Source organism: Wyeomyia smithii, chromosome 1 (genome assembly GCF_029784165.1).
Source record: "Wyeomyia smithii strain HCP4-BCI-WySm-NY-G18 chromosome 1, ASM2978416v1, whole genome shotgun sequence".
In the NCBI taxonomy this organism is placed as follows: Eukaryota; Metazoa; Arthropoda; class Insecta; order Diptera; family Culicidae; genus Wyeomyia; species Wyeomyia smithii.
Window position 1 is genome coordinate 24359706 of NC_073694.1, and position 24246 is coordinate 24383951.

At 40.6% G+C, this 24246-nt stretch overlaps 2 protein-coding genes across 3 annotated transcripts; one reads left to right on the forward strand and one right to left on the reverse strand.

Moving 5' to 3' along the window:
- The first annotated feature begins 894 nt into the window (after positions 1-894).
- Positions 895-24222, forward strand: LOC129717909 (inactive CLIP domain-containing serine protease A28-like). Of its 2 annotated transcripts, none has more exons than XM_055668190.1 (4): positions 895-1115; positions 18707-18831; positions 22428-23054; positions 23111-24222. In XM_055668190.1, exons 1-4 carry the CDS (start codon positions 942-944, stop codon positions 23733-23735), a joined length of 1551 nt encoding a protein of 516 aa, XP_055524165.1. In that variant the 5' UTR covers positions 895-941; the 3' UTR covers positions 23736-24222. The 2 variants fall into 2 exon arrangements, with proteins under 2 accessions (XP_055524165.1, XP_055524166.1); XM_055668191.1 differs by lacking the exon at positions 895-1115 and adding an exon at positions 17866-18612.
- LOC129717914 (mitochondrial import inner membrane translocase subunit TIM44) lies at positions 18899-20796 on the reverse strand. Its single transcript, XM_055668201.1, has 3 exons — positions 20610-20796; positions 20407-20517; positions 18899-20337 (listed from the first exon to the last, which is right to left on the reverse strand). The coding sequence occupies exons 1-3, from the start codon at positions 20610-20612 to the stop codon at positions 19138-19140; spliced, it is 1314 nt and encodes a 437-aa protein (XP_055524176.1). The 5' UTR covers positions 20613-20796; the 3' UTR covers positions 18899-19137.
- Positions 24223-24246: the final 24 nt, after the last annotated feature.

Here is a 24246-nt window from a genome sequence, read left to right on the forward strand (position 1 = left end):
TCTAATCTCCAAGATGGTCTCGAGGTACGATACTGACCTAACAAGCCAGTCGTGGTAGCATCAAGGCTTTGCTTTGCTTAATCAAAACCCGCGAATAAAACAAAAACGAATTTTACAGTTTTCATAGTGTTAATTAGTAGCACGGCGACGACGAAAAATGCCGCCTACTATAAGGTCGGCGCAGAGGTCTATTAGAGAAGATGTCTATCTTGTGTATCTCATCTGTTATGGTAGCGAAGCACGGACACGTGCTAGCTCAGTTCTTAGCGCACGTAGTTTTACTCGTGAAACTTCAGCAACTAATTAACGGCTTCAATTAAAAAATATTCGTTGAAGTTTACAACACAACTTCGTCATATAAGGCTTATTAGAACATACAACGAACGATCGCGTCCTCGGAGCAGCCGGCTTATGTTCTGTTGAGACTATGTAATTACATACCGAACAGGCCCTGATGTAGGTCACTTCGATAGCTGATCGCTGCTACCGGTTGGGATTTTCCCAACGATTTCCACCTGTGCTTTATGCTTTGCTGTCCTGTCCGCCATTACTCAGAAGCATTCTCCTCCGTATCCTCTTCTGGTAAAGAACGTGACTAATCACTATGTAGTATAGAAATCCGGCTAATCGGTCCGCTCGCGAACTTAACCTTGCGGTGCATTGCTCCTTAGCGGCGGCACTTACAGCAACAACAACAAATCACGGCTTTTCAAAAGTCGAAAATTGGTCATCACACCTCCGTCGTGATCGTTCGTCGCTGCCGCATAGTTCTGACCGAGTACACAAACACAATCGAGGATCGCATAAACAACAACAGCGAAGAACACAGAACCGATGATGATGATCATGATCATAGTTAATAAATTTTGCAATCACTCGCCACGGTGCACTCAGTTGAACAAGTGACCTGAACCAGTGGCAATCGTGACAGTCGTGAACAAATGGGAACCCAGCTACGGTTAGTGCAGCTTGTGTGTGCTGTAGTACTGCTGCTACCAGTAGTACTAGTTCATGGCCAACTGGATGGCAGCTTCTGGTGGATGAACGCCAATCTGATCAAGAAGGCGGAAGAGTACCGGGAGGAAAAAGACGTGAAAGCGATCGTGGTGAATAATGTGAGTGTAGAAATTTTGGCGCCCATCCCGCTGCCCGGGATGGCCAATGGCGGCCTAGTAATACGTACTAGTAAACTAGCGTGTAATTGATAATTAAAAAGTAATTGACTTGAGGGTTCAAGTTTGAAGTGCATCCATCAGAGAGAGTGTGTGGAAGAGTGCGGCGAGAGCAAGGCTTGCTGTGTGATTCGTGTTTGCGATAAGGATTGTTTGTTTGATTCACTTCGGGGATCTTTTGCATTTGTGACGGAATTTGTTTTCACGCATTTCTAGAGAAAAAAATACAAATTAACAGTACGTAAAATCAGACCTCTGATTTTACGACTCAATTAGAGTAAATCGATTTCGTAGAAATCCTATAATTGCTCAATGTATCGAAAACAAATACTATCATGAATTCGAAATATCAAGGCAAAAAGTTTAAGCATTGAAATGAAACCAAAAATTAAAAATACCCGATTTATACATCAAAATATTGAAATTGCGCTTATGTTGAAAAATCTGGAACGTAAATAAAATCTTGTGGAAGCATAGAAGTTGGTAGTGCTTTTGCGTCCGTGAAAAAAGTTACCATCGTTGAGAAGCAATACTTTTTTTCAAACGATGTACACCAAACAAACTGTTTGTGATGTTTCGCAGCAACAGAGGCGAATTTTTGTGTCGCTACATAACCACTTCTCACCCGAGACGAAAGAAAAATCGAAACAATAGACTGAACGAAGTGAAGACATTTTCAACTGCTGTCACCGGTTTTCCGGGATGTGTGTGGAATAACTTTCATTGATTATTTCGAGAAAGGAAAAGTAACCACCGGCAAGTTTAACCTATTGAAGTAAATGATGGAAAAATTCCACAAACCCTCGACTTCGAAAGTAAAAAAGACATTCATCTAGAGTTGAGAATGGTGTACATCGCTTCTAAACTCTAGAAAATACCAAATAAGATAAGAAAGTGAGCTCATAATCATAAATTGAGTCTAGAATGACGAAAAGAACATACAACTCTTTTTGTGTTCTTCAGAGATAATAACGACTAATAACAGTTAAGAGCTAGTTCTTTGGTGACCGGAATAAGAATGACAATAAGCCGTATGAATAAAAGCGTTTGCTTTACTCATCCCGTGCAAATCTTACGGGAGAAGCAGAGTAACTTCTTTTATTCATACGGCCTAATGAAGTTTCACAGCTGTTGCAGTTTACTCGGCCTTTACGCTCCAAGAACCGTTCCAAGAACTCACTCAATTCCATTGCAACGGCGAACCTCTGCGTAGACCGGTATCTAACTCAAGCTCCCCTATTATGGTGTAGACGTCTGTTGAACTAGGTGTTTTACTTCGTGTTCACTTTAGTTTGGCTTAGAATCTTTGGCACGACAAGATCGAGTGCGATTCATCCCAGAATGTTGTAGCGAGTCAGTAACAAATCGAAGATGAGGATTGTCTTGCAACGTTCGAAGGATCTCTAGCATTCGGTAGTCCAATCACAGCTGGCGTCCTTCTACAGCAGACGGTCCCTTGGCGCCCGAAGTTCATTCATCTGGCCAATAGTTCGTCCGTATTAGTTGATTGGTCCCTAATAAAATCGTAGCTGCAAGACGTCCTTAGTGGCTGGCATCTGGGACCATTCTGGCTGAAGACAATTCTTGTCAATGATGTTATCCAGGAACTTCATCCGTGGAAGATTGAAACCGCACTACTCGATGCGGTGATAAATTCCATAGTCTTGATTTCATTCCAATACGGCGTAAAGGCTGCGATCGTGCTTCTCTTGAGTTTTTTTTTTCCAGCAAACATGACGTCTTTAAGCTACGGTTTAAAACTTGGAAGGTCGGCTACTGTTGATGATTCTTTGGAGAGCACCAGGGGGTTCGACTCCTCGAATTTGTTGTCCGGATGCGGCAAAGGATGGATATCAGATTCCAGCGCGTCGTTGAGACCCGTAGAGTGTACCACAGACACAAACGAAGACCTTGTCAGCCTTGCAGACAATCACGATGAGGGCCGTCTGGGCGGAGAATTGAACTGGTGAAATGATACCTTTATCAATCTCTGTAGTTTGGCGTCAACTTTGGGAAGTGCAAAGTAGGCCACCGACCATTTCGGACAATACACGGGTTTGTGGTTCAGTTTCACTGGTGCTTTGGTGCAACGACCAAGGGAGCTTTGAAAAACCTCAAGGAATCTGTAACTGTAACGAAGCTTCTCTACCAAGGGCTCGGACTTCTGCCGTACGGACCGGATCAGTGACCAACCAACCAAAGCTTGTTGATGCCATGTATGGTGATTTTTGCTAGGAAATAACCGATACTAACCTCGTCTCCTGATGCACTGACAGCTAAAGCTACCGTGTCTTGAGTTGAAGGAGATTATTGTAATGTCCGACGCACTGTCCAGTAACAAATGAATATGGAAGCCGTTGAGATCTAATATGATGAACTTCCGGTTCTTTGAGAAGTCCACTTTCTTAACCAATGAGATGCCTTCGGATTTGGTGTCCTTTGGAATGGAATGGTTTGTCGAGCGACTTGGATGACTTCTACTTAATGTAGGAACAATAGCCTTCCTGTTTTCCAGCGTCAGGTTCCTTCGAAATTGATTTCACGGGGGTGCTTTGGCAGGATACTGTTCACATGCTGCTGGGTTAGTTCCAGGAGCCATGGTTAGTCATCTTCGAATTCGTTGTTGCTTGAAATCTTCAAAAAGAGGAACTGAAGTGTTGCTTCCGGGAGTGACTTTAACTTCCTCGTCGCCACAATAGGGAAACAACGGGCAACACGGACAGGGCGGGTAAGATGGTCCGTTGCGCATTTCTATATAAACCATTGAAAATAACACAAATCCTTTGTGCCAGTTACATACCAACAGCATTCTGTGAGTTTCGAGATATTATGTAGATTGAAACAATAGTTAGTTATTTGAGAAATAATCGAAATGAGCTCACCCCCAACAGCAAAGCAATGTGATGTAGTTTTTGCCGTGCCGAATTTAAGCTTCTGCTGCGGTAAAGAAAAATATAATTTTCAATGACATTGGAATAATTAAGCATATTTGAAACATGTGGGTGAAGACAGTTTAGTGAAAATATGATTTTTTTTGGAAATCACATTGATCCAAAAAATTGTTTGCCTCTTGGGCAAGACGGTCAGTCGTTGTGTTCGCAAAATGGGCAGTCTGAGAAAACGACGATAGCACTATTTAATATTGTTTCTTTCAGCATTCTTAGCACGTGAGATGAGACTTAAAGTCATCAACTCTTATTTGAAATAAAAATAACGTTGTTAAAACCTGTAAATATGCTACATGTAAATGATGTGAATGATTCCATCTGCGCAGCGGACGGTAAGCTTTAAACACGGGCTTTTTTGCGCAGCGCGTCGTCCCGTAAAGAAAAGAAATTTGCTATAGTCTTTCATAGGGCCGTCTTACCAGCACAGCCGGTCCGTTTCATGTACACGTTGTGAAATAGTGGTTTTTCGAGATTGTTTTTATTTTAGTGAAAACCATGGGCGCAACTAAGGAAAATTTCTAGGGGGGGCTAGTTTTCATGTATGCCATTTTGAAAAAGGGAAAAAGAGTTTGCATATGCTTATTTAATAACGCTTAAAATAGTATCGTAGGAGCAGAAAAAATCACTTCGGGATAGAATCTCCGATGATGTACTGAATATCTTGAACACATCGACAACGCCAAGCTCTTTCAGCAACAATGATTCGATATTTAGGAGAGCTAGATTTGGTAAACGGCTGGGCAGTGCTTTTTAACAGTTCACCCGTACTAGTTAGAATAAAATAGACCCCAGTGTGGTTCAAGGCTTAATGCCCTATTCCTACCTCCACGTGGTACCGACTGGGATACGAGCAACCAAGGAAAAACCGGCGAACCGGTGGAGTAGTTGTTCTCCTTAGAGAGCAGCTTGTCTGCGCGTCTACCCCACAGGCTAGGGGCGGCTCAAACAGCGACTGATCCGGACCGGACGGTTGAACTATTAAATGCGGTGTCTCGCCAGCTACATCCATGGCGGCAGCTCCGTCGCGAGACTAGGCATCGCAGCCCTAGTAAGGCAGCATACTAAAATAAACATACTACGGAGAATCAAGAATTCAAAACGAACCGGAACAATCGGCAATGACCCAGCCGACGAAATAGGGACGACGATTAGAAGCTCAATACATGTAACAGTAGATCGCTTAACGACCCGGTTGTCGACCGGATTCTGCTGGATCAGCTAGAACCCCGCCACTTCGACATCGTTGCGCTCCAGGAGCTTTGCCTGAAAGGAGAGAAGGTACGGTGGATTTGTGGCCGCAAGGCACTGTACCACCAAAGCGGCAGGCAATCAGCGACAGGTTGTGTTTGTTGAGAATTGAAGGCCGGTTCCACAACTACACTATTCCCAATGTGCACTGCCCTCACGAAGGAAGACCTGATGCAGGGAACAAGGCGTTCTACGCACAGCTGGAGAAACTGTACGATAGCTGCTCGCGTAGAGATATCAAGATCGTCGCTGGGGACATGAACGGAAGGATAGACTTATATAAACCGGTTATCGGCCCGCACAGCCTGCTATGCACCACCTTCGCAGCTCCCCGCGGATTAGCAGTCCAAAGTCCCTTCTTTCCTCGACCAACGTACAGCGAAACAAATTGACCACGTTCTCAACGACGGCCCGTTCTTCTCAGACATTACAAACGTACGCACCAATCACGGTGATGATCGGACAAGACCACTTCGATAAAAAAAAAACTACAAAACCCTGATAACCGATAGTCCTCCACGGAAGTCCTTTTGATATTTCCGAACAGAAGGTGCCTATCGGCGAACAGAAGGTGACTATCTACGATGGAGCACAAGCGGACGACGGATAATAGCTACAGCGCATGAACCATGAGCTACAAGCGCTGCTTGGAGAGAACCCCATTGCACACCTGGCGAAAGACAATAGGTTGCGGTAGGCCGGTCACATCGTAAGAATGCCGGACGACAACCATGTGAAATCACTTCTCTTCAGCAACCCTACCGGCACAAGAAATTAAGGGGCGCAGCGTGCATGATGGCTCGACCACATCGAAAGAGACTTGCGAGTGATGAGACGTCTGGGAAACTGGTGAAACACAGCCCAAAACCGAGTAAACTGGCGACTTCTTGATACAGCACGAGTTACTACAGCTCTCCTCTGACTGGTAAGGTGAGTAAGAGAGCAAGGGTTGAGAATCGATCCTGGGTGCAGAACTAGTTTTTAGCCAATGAATGACGACATCTCAATTTGTGTTGATTTTGATGCTCTGATAAGTAGCATGGAATGTATATATATATTGAATACAATCATTCTCTGGGAAATTCTAGGGGGGGCTAAACACGTTTGCTTCAGCCCCCCCTAGCCCCCCCCCCGTAGTTGCGCCCATTGTGAAAACTAATATAAAATCACTCTAAAAATGAAAGGTTTGCCATATTTTATAAAAAGCACTAGTCAATGTCGAATATTATGAATATCGCTGGTTGCAATGTTGTGTTTTGAGCAGAATAATGAATGATTTCCTGAGGGTGACCGTCTTGCCCGTTGTTCCCCTATGTTGTGTTCTACAGAAATGATAACGACGAATAATTGTTGACGGATTGTTCATAAAGTACGTAGCCTCCGAGAGGAGAGGCGGGTAAGTTTTGCAACGAAACGAGACGAGGGGGAGAGTGGGTGGTCAAGCCAAGCTGCGAAGCAAATATGAAATTTACAAAAAGTTCATTTTTTCCTTCACTGCATACGCATACTATCACTGATTTTCTGTTCGCCCTTTTTGGGAGCAAACGTTAAATATTCCAACAGGAGAGGGAGAGAAACAAAACAGTGAATGACTGGGTTCGAGCACACATTAGGGATGGAAAACACCGATTGAAGTGGCTATGGATAATTATCAACAGTGTCCGGCCCTTTTCGATAACTATCGATATCAATTGACAGTTTGACAACAATAAGCTGATGCACAAAAACAAATAATCATGCTTTTGGTGCTGACAGAAACAATTTAGTGGTCCGTTGCCAGCTTTGAAAAATATTATAAGGTATATACAGCCATAGGACAAATATAAACATTGATTTTAACTCTCCTTTAACATATTTCACTACGCCTGTTATACAGCGTGTATCTAATACAGGTATATAAGGGCTTTCCTTGCTATCGTGTTAAGAAAAAAATGAAGTTGAATTTTCTACACGTAGTCTTTTGTTTCGAGTTGATCGTAGATTTTTGCAATAAAGGCGGATGTATGTCATCAGTCTAAGAATGACGATGATTTTTCACAGCCGTTATTTAAAAGCCTTGACAGCAGGTCAAGGCTTACTTGACCATTTCATAACCATTTCAAGAAGGAAATTGATCTCAATTTTATTTCAGAATGATGAAAATTACCAAAAAGAAAATTATTACAAACTAAGTACAGAATAGAGCGGAGGCCTAGTGTGGTTGGTAACGCCTCCGCCAACCACGCTCGATGCCTGGGTTCGAATCCCACTGTCGACATAGGTGTCGATGATTGTGAGGTGGCGTGATCCACTCACAACCAACCCAACTGGTCTAGATTCAATCCTAGCCGACACCGGGAGATTTTTCTGAGGCGAAAAATCTCTGGGATCACGCCTTCCATCGCATGAGGAAGTAAAGCCGTTGGCGCCGGTCCGTTAATAAACGGGTCGTGAGTTAGGGTCCTGGGTGTGGAGTCGCCTCCCTGGGCGTCGGTGATTGGCCACAACAGTGGCGGAACTAGACCGACGGAAAATAAGCGGGAACAAAAAAAAGTAGAGAATAACGAAAAATTAAGCTCATAAATAGAGCTACTAGAGTTCCACTTACTTACTCGTAGCTGCAAGGTTACAGAGTCCGCTTTGACAAGCGGGTGGTGATAGGTTCGAATCTTAGTAGAACCAAGTCGTTTCGTTCTTCCACACAAAACTTTCCACCAGACCTAATAACCACTGGTCTAATGTTCTCATAATATCAGACTATAGCACGTTATACGCTGTTAGAGTGATAGCTTGCAGGGGGATATGATAAGGTCAATAAGGGAGGAGAAGACATAAAACTACTGGTCGCAGTGGGGTCCATGAAAAAGGAGATAACGGTTCTTGTTTTGCTCTCGCTGCCGCCTCCATCAAACGCGAGTTTCATATGGATGATTTTGTAAAAAGCGATTTGGATACACCGTCGTCGATTCAATTGCGCAAAGAGATGGATGAGCTGATAAACCGTGAGTGATATACCTTGAGAAAATGGTGCTCAAATTTCCCGGAGGTCTTGAAGGAAGTACTAGCCGAAAACTTGGGCTTTAATAAAAAGGTAGAACAAACGGTAAAAGCCTTAGATAAGGTTTGATTTTGCTTCCTTCTCTACGAGCGGAAAGAATACCAAGAATCGAAGTTTATCAGTTATTGCTCAGATGTACGATCCCATGGGAATAATTTCCCCTGTTATTGTACGCGCAAAAATACTTTGGGTGATGTCCATTGATTGGTCTATTCGATCTGGCCAAATTTCGGACTCCTGGGTTTGCTTTTGACATGGAGGATGATCAGCTGCATTGCTTGACGGGTGCATCGGAACCAATTTATGAGCTCAGTTCGGAACGAATATTGGCCTACGAATGGAAGAAGGGCTGTTGCACTAACTTGCTACCGTTGTACTCGTGCGAACTCTCAATTTCAGCAACAAGCTGTCGGACAGCTACTATCGCACGCATTACCCCAAGTCGTACCTCCGCATCCTCTGCAATAGACTATTATTATCCGGTGTTCGTTAAGTCCCTTAAACGCAAGTCTGCTCCCACTAAAGCCTATATTGCCCTGTTTATCTGCTTCACCCACTGGATCTATCCACAGCATTCTTTGTCTCGGCTCTTCAACGGCTCGTGGCCAGACGTGGTGAACCCGAGAATATCTACTCCGACAACGCCATGAATTTTGTCGGTGCTCGAAATGAACTACATGCTCTTTACAAAATGCTCACGAATTCCGACGAAACTGGTCCCATAGCTACTGCTCTCGCAACTGACGGAATACTACGGCATATGATCACATCTCGGGTTCTCAACTTTGGTGATCTATGGGAGGCCACCATGAAGGTGGTAAAGAAACATTTACTTCGGTAGTTAGGCAGTACATCTCTGTTGTACGAGGATTTAGTAACAGGTTTGACCCAAATTGAAGGAATAATTAATTCTAGACCCTTGGCATCTTTGTCGCTAAACAATTTTTTGAATGACTCAAAATCGCAAGTTCTACCCCATCCGGATTTGAGACGGCTGACGGCTGTAGGGACGAATGATCGCCACGGTTAAAATCCCTTAAAAACAAAAACGGCTGACGGCTGAACATAGGTCGAATAATGTATTTTTTAGTGTTTGATCAGCTTTAAATCACTCTGTTTTGGAGAACTAGATCAGCTATTTGTTACATTCGGCTTCCTAAATAGCCGAACAAGGGCTTAATAAGAAATAACTCAGCCATTTGAACAACTTCTATACATGCTGATCGATTCAGTAGAAGCGATTATTTATTCTTTGTTAAGCTTCGAGAAAAACTCTTACAGCCAACAGTAGCTGGCTTATAGTCTAAATAAGCGCCTATATGACAATTCCATGGCTAAAATTGTACATTCTGTCTTTCTGAAAAAGTGCTTTTTCAGCTTTATTACAGCTACGATAAATATAATTCAAATCATATATTCGTCTTAATTAGACAATTTTTTTTTATTGTGCAGGCGATTCGAACACATCTAAATCTTTCCATTTTTTGCACTTTTGTGTGTATTTTTCATCGTTTATTTTTATATAATTGTTAATGGAAATTACCTTTTTAGTATCCAATCACTTTACTGCCAGTCTCGAATCTCGAACTCATGCTAATTAAGCTGTTGGTAGAACGCGTTGCCGATATGTCTATCTTGTGATACACGCTTACGTATCTATTTAACCCGTACGTCTATTTCCAGTTTATTCCTTAAACAGTTTTACATTGGCTGTGCATCTACTTGATTGTAGCTGAACAAGCGCTTCAGCATTTGTATCATATAGACCGTTCCGATAATTATAAATACACTTACGATCAACCGTCATTTCAAATAACGTGCAGTATTCAACCAAACGTTGGCTGCGTCCTGTTGTTTACATCCAAAAGAAACCGATGCTGTCATTTTTTCTAACATTTAGTGCGAAATTTTGAAATTGCGTGGCCTTTCTCCCGAGCAAAGAAAGCGAATTGTGCACAAATGGGGCACCGTGAGTGGTCTTTCTATAAGGAAATTAGCCAGAGAAGAAGGTATAAGTGTCGGAGCAGTTCAAACCGCAACCGGAAGTATTGTGAAGAGTGCACATTTACTGATGCCCCAAGACGTGATAGAAAACCCGGACCTGTTGATCCCACAACGGACAAAAAGGTTTAGGAATACTACAAGCGGCATCCTTCAGTATCAGTACGAGATGTGGCGAGAAAGCTTGGAACCTCGGCGAGTAACGTTATGCGTGCCAAGGGAAGAATGGGTCTGCAGACCCGTCGGAAGCAGAAGCAGCCAAAACGAAATCCAAAACAAGCTGAATCTGTGAAACCGAGAGCTCGGAAGCGTTATGACAAACTTCTGACCAAAAAAATGGGGTGTGTTATCATGGATGACGAAACCTACATAAAACTGGACTATAAGACTCTGCCAGGATCGCAATTTTATACATCACCGAAGGGAAAGGATGTCCCTGGACCAGTGAAAGCCATTTACACCGAAAAACTCGGCAAGAAGGTAATGGTTTGGCAGGCCATTTGTGAATGTGGGAAAATATCTCGTCCATTCATTACGAATGACACAATGAATGGTAAAATTTACGTGAAAGAGTGTTTGCAGAAAAGGTTGTTACCCATGGTTAAGCAGCATAACAATCCTCCAATCTTTTGGCTCGATCCTGCTCCCTGCCATTACTCTAAGGATGCACTAGGGTGGTATAAAACAAATAATGTCACATGTGTCCCAAAGGAGATGAATCCTCCAAACTGCCCTGAAATTCGCCCTATTGAAACTGAGGAAATATGTCAAACCAGCGGACAATGTTGAAATATTTAAAAAAGATTGGCTTCAAGTGGTAAAAATGGTCGGAGAACACACTGTGCAAAAGCTTATGAGTAGTGTTAAGAGAAAAGTTAGAGAACTCGCGTATCCTACGAAAAATAATCCCAACTTGAATTGAAACTGGAAAGAAAACACTTATTATCTATATTTCAGAATAAAATGACCCGAAAAATCCTGTATTTTTTGTTTTATCCAAGAAAGAAGATGTATTTATAATTTTCGAAACAGTCTATATCCCTAAATTGAAGAAATTATCGCTAGTTTATGCACTTCGTAAACAGAAACAAACAGTGTAAACGATAAATAATGATAGTTTTTGCAGCACGGCTAGCCGTACCCACTGATAATAAAATTCAACAGTGCCTTTTATAAAATCGACCAATGTGAGAGGACCGTCACTTTGACAAAACGTGTTCTATCGTGTTCAAGGAAGTCGTATTTCTTTTTCAGCCCTTGTTCGGCTATTTAGAAAGCCAAATGTACAAGTAGCTGATACATTATTCGACCTAAGTTCAGCCGTGTTTAGGAGCGTGTATTCAACAAGTTTGTTCAGTGTTCAATTGATGTTGTCTAATAGCTATTTTTTATGTTGAAATAGAGCTTAACCAGCCGACAATTTAATAATGGCGTGGAGTATTTCACAAGTTTTCTTAAACCTGAGTTTATTGCTTGTTCAGCTGATAAATCAAGCTGAGCGTTGTGGCAATCCGTTTCACCTGTATGCAGACTTTTTTCAGCTATTTTAAAATTATTAGCTGTTTTATTCAACCCAATTGTTCGTTGGTGTGCCTACAAATCGGTTGAAGAACCGGCACCAGGTTATTCAGGTATAAAGAACAGGATGTGGAAGAGAATTTTATATGTGTAATTGAGAAGGATCATGTCTCGATAGTTTTTTTTTTTTTTTTTTTTATAAGGGGGGATTTGTTAGTAGCTTAAGTATTTATGATAAATATTAGTAAATAATGAGTATGTGTGTCCAATCACAAAATGGTGACTTCTCAACACTGTTAGAAATTTGAAATTTTAATTGTTAGGATTTGTTTGCTTTCGCAATAAGGACTTATCATTCGTAGGGATTTAAACCTACTTGTCAGAAAAGGGGAAGTAAACTTACAACTTACTTAATTGCTAACTTATTGGCTATAAAGAGAGCTTATCGTAGCAGTTGAGGATTGCAACGATTTTTGTCGAAAATTGTTAATAATTTTATTTGACATAGCTTCTAATGGTTCAACACCAGTAAGTCTATGTAATTCGAGTGTACCAAACCAAGGAGGACGCTTCAAAATCATTTTCAGAATTTTATTCTGAATCCTTTGGAGCGTTTTCTTACTTGTTGAACAGCAACTTGACCAGATCGGTACAGCATAAAGCATTGCTGGTCTAAAAATTTGTTTGTAAATCAAAAGTTTGTTCTTTAAACAAAGTTTAGAATTCCTGTTAATGAGAGGATATAAACATCTCGTATATTTGATGCACTTGGCTTGTATACTCTCAATGTGCTCTTTGAAAATAAGTTTTTTATCATAAATTAGTCCCAAGTACTTAACCTTGTCGGACCAACTTTAAATAACCCCATTCATCTTGACAACGTGATTATTGTTTGGCTTGAGGAAAGACGCCCTAGGCTTATGCGGAAAAATTATCATTTGAGTTTTAGAAGCATTGGGAGAGATTTTCCACTTTTGCAAGTAGGAAGAAAAAATATCTAAACTTTTCTGCAATCGACTGCATATGACACGAAGGCTTTTTCCTTTTACGGAAATGCTTGTGTCATCGCAGAACAATGACTTTGTGCATCCTGGAGGCAAATCAGGAAGATCTGAAGTGAATATGTTGTACAGGACTGGCCCCAAGACTGAACCTTGAGGTACACCTGCTCTGACAGGAAATCTATCAGATTTTGAATTCTGATAGACAACCTGCAGAGTTCGATCAGTAAGATAATTTTTTAAAATTTTGATTAGGAAAATCGGAAAATTAAAAGTTTGCAATTTCGCAATCAAACCTTTATGCCAAACACTGTCGAATGCTTTTTCTATGTCTAAAAGAGCAGCTCCAGTGGAATAACCTTCAGATTTGTTAGCTCGTATCATATTAGTAACTCTGAGCAATTGATGAGTTGTGGAATGCCCATGGCGAAATCCAAACTGTTCATTTGCAAAAATTGAATTTTCGTTGATGTGTGACATCATTCTGTTAAGAATAATTCTCTCAAACAGTTTACTTATTGAAGAAAGCAAACTGATTGGTCGGTAACTTGAAACTTCAGCTGGATTCTTATCCGGCTTTAAAATTGGAGTAATTTTTGCATTTTTCCATAATTTGGGAAAATATGCAATTTTGAAGCAGCAATTGAAAATTTTCACTAAAAATTCCATTGTGCTCTCAGGGAGATGTTTGATTAGTATATTAAAGATTCCATCGTCACCAGGTGCTTTCATATTTTTGAAATTTTTAATAATTGATTTAATCTCATTCAAGTTAGTTTCAATTATTTCTGCAGGTAAAAAATTCTGGGAAGAAATTAAATCAAATTGACGTGTGACTTCATTTTCAATTGGACTCACAAAATTCAAATTTGAGTTATGAACACTCTCAAACTGCTGAGCAAGTCTTTGAGCCTTTTGTTCATTGGATACAAGAAAACGTTCACCATCTTTTAAAACTGGAATAGGCTTTGAAGGTTTCTTAAGAATCTTCGACAGCTTCCAAAATGGTTTTGAATATGGTTTCAATTTTTCAACTTTAGTCTCAAAATTTTGATTTCTCAGAAGAGTAAATCTATGTTTAATCTCTTTCTGTAAATCTTTATAAATAGTTTTAAAAACAGGGTCACGAGAACGTTGATATTGACGTCTGCGGACATTTTTCAAACGAATTAGAAGTTGAAGATTTTCGTCAATTATTGATGAATCAAATTTCACTTGAGCCTTTGGAACAGAATAATTCCTGGCATCAACAATTGCACATTTTAATGCTTCCAAAGCGGAATCAATATTCACTTCGTTTTGCAAATCAAGCTCATTATTGAAATTTCTCTCAATATGAGTTTTGTATCTTTCCCAATTAGCCTTGTTATAATTAAAAACAGAGCTCATAGGGTTTAAAACTGATTCATGTGATAAAGAAAAAGTTATTGGAAGATGGTCAGAATCAAAGTCAGCATGTGTGATCAAATCACTACACACATGACTTTGATCTGTTAGCACCAAATCAATTGTTGAAGGGTTTCTTACAGAAGAAAAGCATGTAGGACTATTCGGAGACAAAATAGAATAGTATCCTGAAGAACAATCATTGAATAAAATTTTGCCATTGGAATTACTTTGAGAATTATTCCATGAACGATGTTTAGCGTTAAAATCGCCGATTATGAAAAATTTCGAACGATTTCTGGTGAGTTTTTGTAAATCACCTTTAAAATAATTTTTGAGCTCGCGTGTGCATTGAAATGGTAAATATGCTGCGGCAATAAATAAAATCCCAAGTTCAGTTTGAACTTCAATTCCCAAAGTTTAAATAACTTTCGTCTCAAGATGGGGAAGAGCACGATGTTTGATTCGGCGATGAATAACAATTGCAACTCCACCGCCGGAACCCTGAATCCTATCATATCTATGAACCACGTAATTGGGATCATATTTTAATTTTATGTTAGGTTTCAAAAATGTTTCAGTAATAATTGCAATATGCACATTATTTACTGTTAAAAAATTAAAAAGCTCATTCTCATTGGCCTTCAATGAGCGAGCATTCCAATTTAATATTTTAATTGTTTTATTTAAAATCATTGCTAAATTTTAAATTAGAAACAATTTTAATAGTAAAATTTGTGCCTATTTGAATGGCTTCAAACATTGATTTTGCCTGCAACATGGCGTTCATAAGATCGAACATTGCCTGTTGCAAAAAAGAAAGTTTACCTGCCGTAATAGGCCCCAGGCAGTTGACATTAGAAAAAATATTTTCGGTAGCAATATTAGCTGGAGTGATAGGTGTACAATTATTTTCTAGCGTGTTTTGTTTACCCATATTAACGGTCATTTTCGAACTACCAACACTAGGCGGTATAATGTTCGATCTACCTGTAACCTGTGCATAAGTTAAACGGGTATGCAAAGGAGTAGGTAAACTATGCGTCACTGGTACGCTTGGAGAATTTTGTTTTGAAGTTGGTTTCAATTGAGAAATTGAATTTTGTCTACCTTGCCTTGCCCTAACAATTGATAAACGGACTGGGCATTGATAAAAATTTGACATATGGTTGCCGTTACAATTCGCACAGCGAAAATTTTTACTCTCTTTCACAGGACATGTGTCCTTTTTGTGAGAAGAGTCTCCACAATTAAGACATTTTTGGTCCATGTTACAGAATTTGGAACCATGGCCATAACGTTGGCAAGTACGGCATTGGGTGATATGCTTTTCACCTCCGCCATACTTCCTATAAATTTCCCACTTTACACGCACATTATACAAAGCATGTGCTTTTTCAAAAAATTTTAAGTTGTTAACCTCATTGCGGTTAAAATGAATTAAATAATTAACAAGGGAAATTCCAGTTCTCTGACTGTTTTCGCCTCGTGATTTTTGTTTCATTAGAATTACTTGGGTAGGGGCTATGCCAAGTAATTCTGTTAAAGTAAGTTTGATCTCATCAACGGTTTGATCGTTGGTGAGACCTTTCAAGACAACCTTGAACGGCTTGGCGTTCTTGGTGTCATATGTAAAAAATTTGTACATCTTGTCAGTTAAATACTGGACAAGACGATCACGACCCTTTACTGAGTCGGCTAATAAGCGGCATTCACCTCTACGGCCAATTTGATAGGTAATTTTAACGTCAGAAACAAACGTTGAAAGTTCCTTTTTGAATATATTAAATTCAGAAGAAATAGTTACCACAATAGGTGGAACTTTCTCCTTTTTTAAAAATTTTATATTTTGTATAGTTTCATTATTAATAACTTCCATTTCACCAGCTTCTTGCTCAGGTAAAATATCAAAAGGATTGTCACTACAGACACTCGATGTGTCAGAAAGAGATGCCTCTCTTTTCCTCCCCGCAGCGATGCGAGGTTTCTTTTTCCGTCCAGCCATTTCAGGTGATACGAAAAAAAGTTAAAACAAATGTTAAATTCAAAAGTAGGTAGTCTTGAGAAAGACTGATGGGAAATAACTTTCAGGTAGTCTTTAAAAGACACACTGACAAAACACAAACTTTGAAGCTATAGGCAGTCAAAGACCAGTCCACAAGCAACCGAAAAAACGTCTGACCTGTAGGACAGTTCAAGACGCTCTGATGTCTCGATAGTTGCTCGTGTCAACTTCTCAACGGCTTTGTAGTTCTCCACCTCTCCGCAATCTTTTTACACCTCGTCCAAGGTCTGATTGTCCATTAGGGTGGGACAAAAAATTAAATTTCAGCTCCCATGCACTTTTCGTGTTCTTTATGTGTCTTATAACAACCGTGTAACTTTTCAAATCGATTGGTGGAACTATATTTTTGCGCCCGATTTTTTAAGTTTCCATACGATTTTATATGGGAAAATCCACTTTTTCAAAACTTATTCTCAAGAGATGTCCAGTTGACTCCTAAAAATATATCGATACATGATCTTTGTAAGAAATTTACCTGAAAAAAAACTCTTCTGAAGACCGTAAGGAGCTACGATGCTTGTCGGAAAAGTTATTCACCCCAAACTGATTGAATGTCTGACGAACGGCTCACCATTGGATTTTACTAGCAATACTGCTGCAGCCTGCTGCCCAGTTTTTCTCTTCGTAACTTTTCCTAGTCAATATTTTAGTTTATGTGTATTTTTAGTTCTCATTTGCGTTATTTTTCAATAAAATTAACCTGGTAACAGTGTACGCAACAATGGCAATTTGCAAAATAAATCAAAAAAAAAACTAAGAGTAGCAATAAATACACTTCTAAAAGTCAAAGAAGAAAATTATCTTAAGCTGAGCTCATAATGGCGAATATCTAGGAAATACCAAAAAAGACAAGTAATTAAGGTGAAAATGATGAAATGAAACTACTGGAGATCAAGAAGAATGATCACAAATTAAGATTAGAGTGAAGAAAAAATGTTGAATTTTCCGAAAGTGGCAAAAATCACGTCAGGAGAAAGCAGGACAAAATAATATGATCCAGAATTGAGCTTAGGATAGCGACAAACGCTGCTTAAGGTGAAAAAGACTAAAGGAATTATCCTTTGTTGAGTTCCGAATGAGTGAGAAGAAAACGCTTTTGAGGATCGAAAAGGGTCAACAAAGCAAATGATTCTAAATTTAGCTGTTTATATCAAAAAACAGAATGGCGAAAAATATTTCGGCCAAAAAGGCATATTACCTATCTCAAACAGATACAGGAGCAAAAACGATGCCATAGAGACCAGGAAATGCCAAAACTAAATTCAACGTATGCTCAGGAGGCAACTTTAGACTAGAAAACACTAAAACAGAAAGAAGTGAGAAATTAACGAAAAAGGGAACGTATTTAAAGAAAGGAGAAAGGGAACTATAGGAAAGGGACGATGAAAAGGTTGTGAAAAAAACCATGAAATTTGTTAATGAGACTTTAAATAACAGGATAATGTAAAAAAAATTAAGACTGCATCCCATTTCAATTAGTGCGCCCTATTCTGCGAGCATATCTCCCAGTTGGTCTCGAGGTACGATGCTGGCCTAACAAGCCAGTCGACGTATGTTCGAGTCCCGGTTCGGGAGAGACTGTTAATGTCAGTAGGATCGTAGCGCTAGCCCCGCAATTGTCCTGTACACTTAACAGTCGGCTGCGAAGTCTGTGTATAGATAAACAGAAGGTCAAATTCCGAATCGGAATGTAGCACCAAGGCTTTGCCTCTACTCTGCGAGCATTCGAAAACGTGATAAGAACAAAAGATTAACGTTCTAAAAAATCATTGATCGAACTTGCCCCTGTTTATAAACTTAGGAATGTCAACTGTTCCCTTTTTTTAGCTGCTATTATTAACCTTGAATTTCGCTGGATCGAATTCATTTCAGCTTGATTTTTTACGATATCATTTTTAAAGTTATCTAATAAATAAAACGCGCAATGTAAGAACAAAACTATACATTCACTCAAAAACAGTCAACCGCCTCAAAAAGCTAACCAATCTTATTACCAAAAAATCAAAGGGGATTTATTCCTTTTTAGAGCCTGGGTCATTTGCAAGACAAATAGCACTGACGTGCTAAACATTAATATTTTATGATAGGCATAATTACCTCGATGGACTCCACTGTTTTTAAATACTCTTTCAAAACTGTTTGGGCTTCATTATTTTAATGAATTTTATAGAGACTCAGTGTGATGGTAATTTCGAATTCTACCGTCAGTCAGTCGCAGCAGCGTGCGATGAGTCACGTAAGTTTAATGCATGAAGTTGGTTTAATCACTTTTCAAACTCACATTAGAACCAAGCACCGACTAATGAACGGCATTTGTGTGTACCTTCTAGGAAACCGAATTCGACCACATCCGGGTGCAAGACAACACATTCACGGAAGCCACCGATGACTCGCCGGACTGCATTTGTGTGCCGAGCAAACGGTGCAAGAGTACCGCCACCGGTAAACAGGCAAGGTAAAGTTGCTCTTTTAATTATTTACTCCGCTTAATGGCATTTCGGATTAAACAAACAAAACTATAATAGGTTTAAGTCGTTTCTTGTGTTCGACAATCAACAAAAAAAGATCTCATTTATTCTCGGTTTCTCGCTAGGACTAAGAAGTTTAAAATATAAGTTTACAGCATTTTCGTTTCGACAGACTTAATAACAATCGTCGAACGAGAGCTTTTGTTTTCTCATTTCCGCTGACAAAACACGGACCAAAATAAGGAACAACTGTCCGCGTTTCGATTCTCTCTTTCTCTCTGCTCATTCAACCACTAGACAAACTGTTCTATACTATTAGCCTGCAGTTCCATCAGCCGCCAGGCCGACTTCGGATTGAGTTCGTTCGGATCCCGACACAGAACCCACACGTAGTTGCATCGCATCACCTTCTCCGGGTCGCCTTCGACGACGTTGTTTTTACTATCCCGCACGCACATGATCTGCTGCGTTTGGAAGGTAATGATCAACACCGGGCCCTGTTCCATCACCTTACCCATTGCCAGGTCCACGTTTTCAATGTCGAGAATCTTGGAATCGAGAAAGAAGCCAGCCTTCTGGGCCTGCGCAATTGGTGTGGCGATAATGTTGTACGTGCTCTCAAAGCACCAGTCTTTCAGGACCTCCAAGTCACCGCGGACCATTGCTTCCAAGATATTCGGGATAAAATCGTTCTCGCAGTCCCGCAGAAACTGCTTTTGCTCAAAGTTCGGATCAATCTTGCAGATTTCCGTCAACGTTTCCGATAGCTCCGTCTTCGAAAAGAGATTACCCATCACGTCGCTCATTTTGTCCGTCAGCAGCCGAGACGCCCGGATCATCGGATTCTCCGATTCGTCATACTTCATCTTCCACGAGAGAACCTTATTCACGTAGGCGTTGTTGTTTTTGAAGTTTTCCCAGCTCTGGTAGAATTTGCTATCTTTGTGCAGTTCGACTCCCAGCGCTTCTGTGTTCGCTTCGAACACCCGCGAGGCATCTGACAAATTTACCTCAACTCGCTTTCGCAGCTGTTCTGGTGCTCGATAAACTCTCGCTGCGATTCCCTGACTGTCGATCTCCTGCCGCACGGCTTTGGTTGCTTCCGAAATACCTTTGAAGGCTCCACTCTTGCCCAGTTCCTGACTTTTCTCGGCGATCGTCTCTCCCATGCCTTTGGCCGTTTTACCCAGCTCCTCGCCGATTTTACCCGCCTTGCGGGCAATGTCTGTTTTTGCCGCCTCGTCCAACACTTCCGTCACCTTCCCCCGAATCTTGTCCAAATTTTCCTTCAGCACATCACTACCTTTGGAAGCCTCTGATTCGACGGTGTTAAACTTTTGCCGCGCGGCCTTCAGTGCATCGGATTCCTCCAGTTTCTGCGCTTCCTCGCGAAACTTTTTCAAATTATCTTTCATCTCTTTGTTTTTCTCCATCTCCGCCTTGATGTTGTCCAGCACCTGGGAGAAGAAGCCGGGCCGTCGGGATGAGTAACACTACAAGAAGGGGTTTGATTATGTTGAGTGTGAATAACTTGATTACATCACCGCTTTCAAACGACTTACCGCCGTGCATTGGAGCGAAACATTTTGCAACCTGGAGCTGCACCCTGCTGCGGACAGTGCCGGAGCTGTCCGCTGCAGGTAGACTAGCCTGCCTGCTTTGCTAAGACGTTGCTGCGAAGGACACAAATAAAAATTAAACTTCCCGTATTGTGTCAAGGTCGGATGGTTTTTGCGCCTTCTTTAGAATGAAATCTCGAACTTACCATTGCTTAAATGTAAATCCAGTAGTGACCAATTCACTAACGTTGCAAATCTGACGAAATTTGCGCGTACTATTAACTAATCAATCATTATTAGCAGAAAACACAAATCATTTTGAGAACTTTTGCACAACAATCGATCCGCATTGTGAGCCGCACGGCATAAAATCTGACGTCAGTTTATTCAGAAATGTCAAAATGTGGAGAGGAGCAAAAGGGAACGCAATTTGGTTGCAGCAAGGCTGCCAGCTTCGTTTGCGTTCTGTTGGAAATAGAGGAAGACGGAGTTGATGCCGATAATACTATGTATTGCAACACAATTACAGATAGGCGATAGATATCCGAATATATCAAAATATTTCAACCAATCTTACGATTGAAAATAAAAAAACAACAAATCATTCATTTTTTCTATGAAAACTCAAATACGAGTTGAAGCTGGATTACTGCGAAGTAACTGCGATTTGAAGTGTGAAACATTAAACGCGATTACTCCGAATTGATGTAGTTTAAAATATGACTTCGCCATAATGGGAATTGGCGAAAAATTACCTAATCGATTTTCTTTTTAAAATATTCTTTGTCAGCTTCTGAAGAATCATTTTTAACTTTCCCTTTGCCGAAAATAATTGAATCTTTTATCGCTGTTTTGAGAATTAGAATCTTTTTCAATTTGGATTCAATGCTAATTTAACCAGTAAAGACCCGGGACGGAACTTGTTTTTTGAAAATGCACAACAAAACCGTTCTTCAAATTTTAAGCTCTACATTTTTGAAGTAAGGTCTCCTGAATCAATACGCGATGAAAAATTTATTTTAGCATGCAAATATTTTGAGAAAAACGAGTTTAAATTCACCCAAGTACGTATTTTCATGGAAACCTGATTTTCTCAGTCTCCCACGGTAGGTTTCAACTTGGCTCTTCAATTTTCGAGCTCTATATTTAGAGTAACGTTTTTAAAATCCAAAGATGCTGAAAGATTTATTCTAGCATGCACAGATTCAGAGAAAAACGAGTTTGAATTCATTAAAGTACGAGTTCTTATGAAAACTTGATTTTCTCCAAATCTGTGCATGGTAGAAAAAATCTTTTACCATCTTTGGAATCAGAAGACGTTACTCTAAAAATATAGAGCTTGAAAATTGAATAGCTGAGTTGAAACCTACCGTGGGAGACTGAGAAAATCAGGTTTCCATGAAAATACGTACTTTGGTGAATTTAAACTGGTTTTCCTCAAAATGTTTGCATGCTAAAATAAATATTACACCGCGTATGGATTCAGGAGACCTTACCGCAAAAATGTAGAGCTTGAAATTTGAAGAACGATGTTGTTGTTCAAATTTTTATAAAAATACGTAATTTTGTGATTTTGTATTGAAATAATTTGGAAGCTCCAAAATTCACTCTCACATACCATACCATCCACCTGACATGATTTGATACGGAGCAATTGATACTTATAAAAAATCCCAGTGTTTGCTCAATCTTTTTGAAAAATTAGAAAAAAAAACACAGACATATTTGCGTCTCACAAAAATGGGGAGGGGTCCAGAGAGGTGGCACCTTTACCAAAACTTAGAGCTACTATTCCCTTTGAATAAAATTCCAAGTTTTCCCAAATCGGCCGTTCCAGTGCTGAGAACGAGCATTTTCAAAAAAACAAGTTCCGTCCCGGGTCTTTACGGGTTAAAGAAAAACTAGTCTGGGCCCATAACCTATTTGGAAGAGTATATGAAAAATACATTTCACGCGTTCATATGTCATAGTTATAGAATAGTTATAGTTTGTAATCAAGAGCACTTTCCAATTTACCTCCTCAGGGATGCCCTCTGCGGATCAGGAAATACCTGCTGTCGCCGAAATGCCATTATTCCACTACCACATGCGGTTGGCCATACTCTGCCACCCCCTCCAACGCAACCAACAACCACTCCGAGGACTACCACTACAAGGACTACCACTACGGGACCACTTCCTAGTCTACCACTAAGACCTCCAGCCGATCTCCAAACCCCAACCTTTGCAGATCCATCGATAGATGCGAGTTTGCTGTTGGAAATCACCGCCCTCCTGGACCAGTTCAACGGCCCCAATAATCAACTCGAGCTGGAAGCCGAATTTATCTTCGATATGACACCGTCCGTCGTTGTCAAAACGACTCCAGCTCCCGCCACTATTCCCACAACAACCACTACCAATAAACCAACCCCTCTCAGAGCCCAGAAAAAGTGTGGCCAACGACGGGCAGCTTTGGCTAGCCGGATTCACTTCGTAGACGACGACTCCAATAGCGTCGAGCAACGTCTCAGTGGGACGGTCAACTTCGCTGAATTTCCCTGGACTGTTTATATAGAGGAACGTCTCACCAATGGGAGTTTTCTGTATAAATGCGGAGGAGCTCTGATATCGTCCGGAGCCGTTGTGACGGCTGGCCATTGTGTAGCTAAGTATGACACACGGATCTCTAGTTGATGAGTGAAGTTTAAACTATTTTCTCTTACAGTGGTCGCAACACACCGCAGCAATTTCGCATCATCGCCGGTGATTGGGATCGTCGTCATCGCCGGGAGAGGCTTCCCGATCAGCAGCGACTCGTGGACCGAATCGTACTGCATCCGAACTACTATTCCGGTTCGTTGTTTAACGACATCGCAGTTCTGGTGGCTTCCGCTCCCTTCAATGATTCACTCGCAAATGTGGCTAGCGTTTGTCTTCCCTCTCCAAGGGATTCATTCTCCGGGAGTAGCTGTATTCTGACCGGTTGGGGTGCCAGTCCGGCTACGCCGGAATGGGAGGAACCGATTCAGCAGTACGTTTCGATGAGCCCACTAACCACGGAACAGTGCAACCGGCAGCTACAAAGCAACGCGTCACTTGGCAGGCGATTCCAGATGCACGATAGTTTCTTGTGCGCCGGAGGCGTTCGAGGATTGGATTCCTGCAAGGGTTCTGGTGGTAGTCCACTGATTTGCGAGCGGAATGGAGCCTATTTGCTGGTAGGGGTTATGTCCTGGGGTGTTAGTTGTGGACAGGGGGTTCCCGGGGTGTTTGCCGGGGTCCCCCAGCAAGTGGGATGGATTCGAGAAGTTATTGGTGGATCAAACGATGATGTGCTCCTTTTTGCGTAGAGGAATGTCTGAGTTTTTTTTTGTAAATAGGTTTGTGAATATAATTATTTGTTTTAAGTTCTGATTCTACTGGAATAGAGTTGGAAAATAAAGTAGTTGAATTGGGTTGTTTAGCTATATCAGCTTTTCATATCATCTGAGAGATCTGAATTTTCTAAGTGAAACGTGATTTAAAAAAAATCTATCGTTGTCCTTCGCTTTTTAAATAACGATTTAAAACTGCCCGAAATCTGCTCGAATCGCTACAATGACAGTTCGCCCATATACCAACTGTCATTGTAACGTTTTAGAGCGAATTTTTATTTTTTATTTAAAAATCGAAGGATAATGATATTAAGTTTTAATAAATCACGTTTTGTTCAGAAAATTACACTATTTCAGATGTTATATAAAAATCGGAAATCCGTGAATAGCTAAACAACCCAATTGGTATTATAAATGAATGAGGGCCAATTGTGAACGAATAAATGTGTGTGAGAATACGAAACTTTCTTGGACAAGTGTTTTAAGA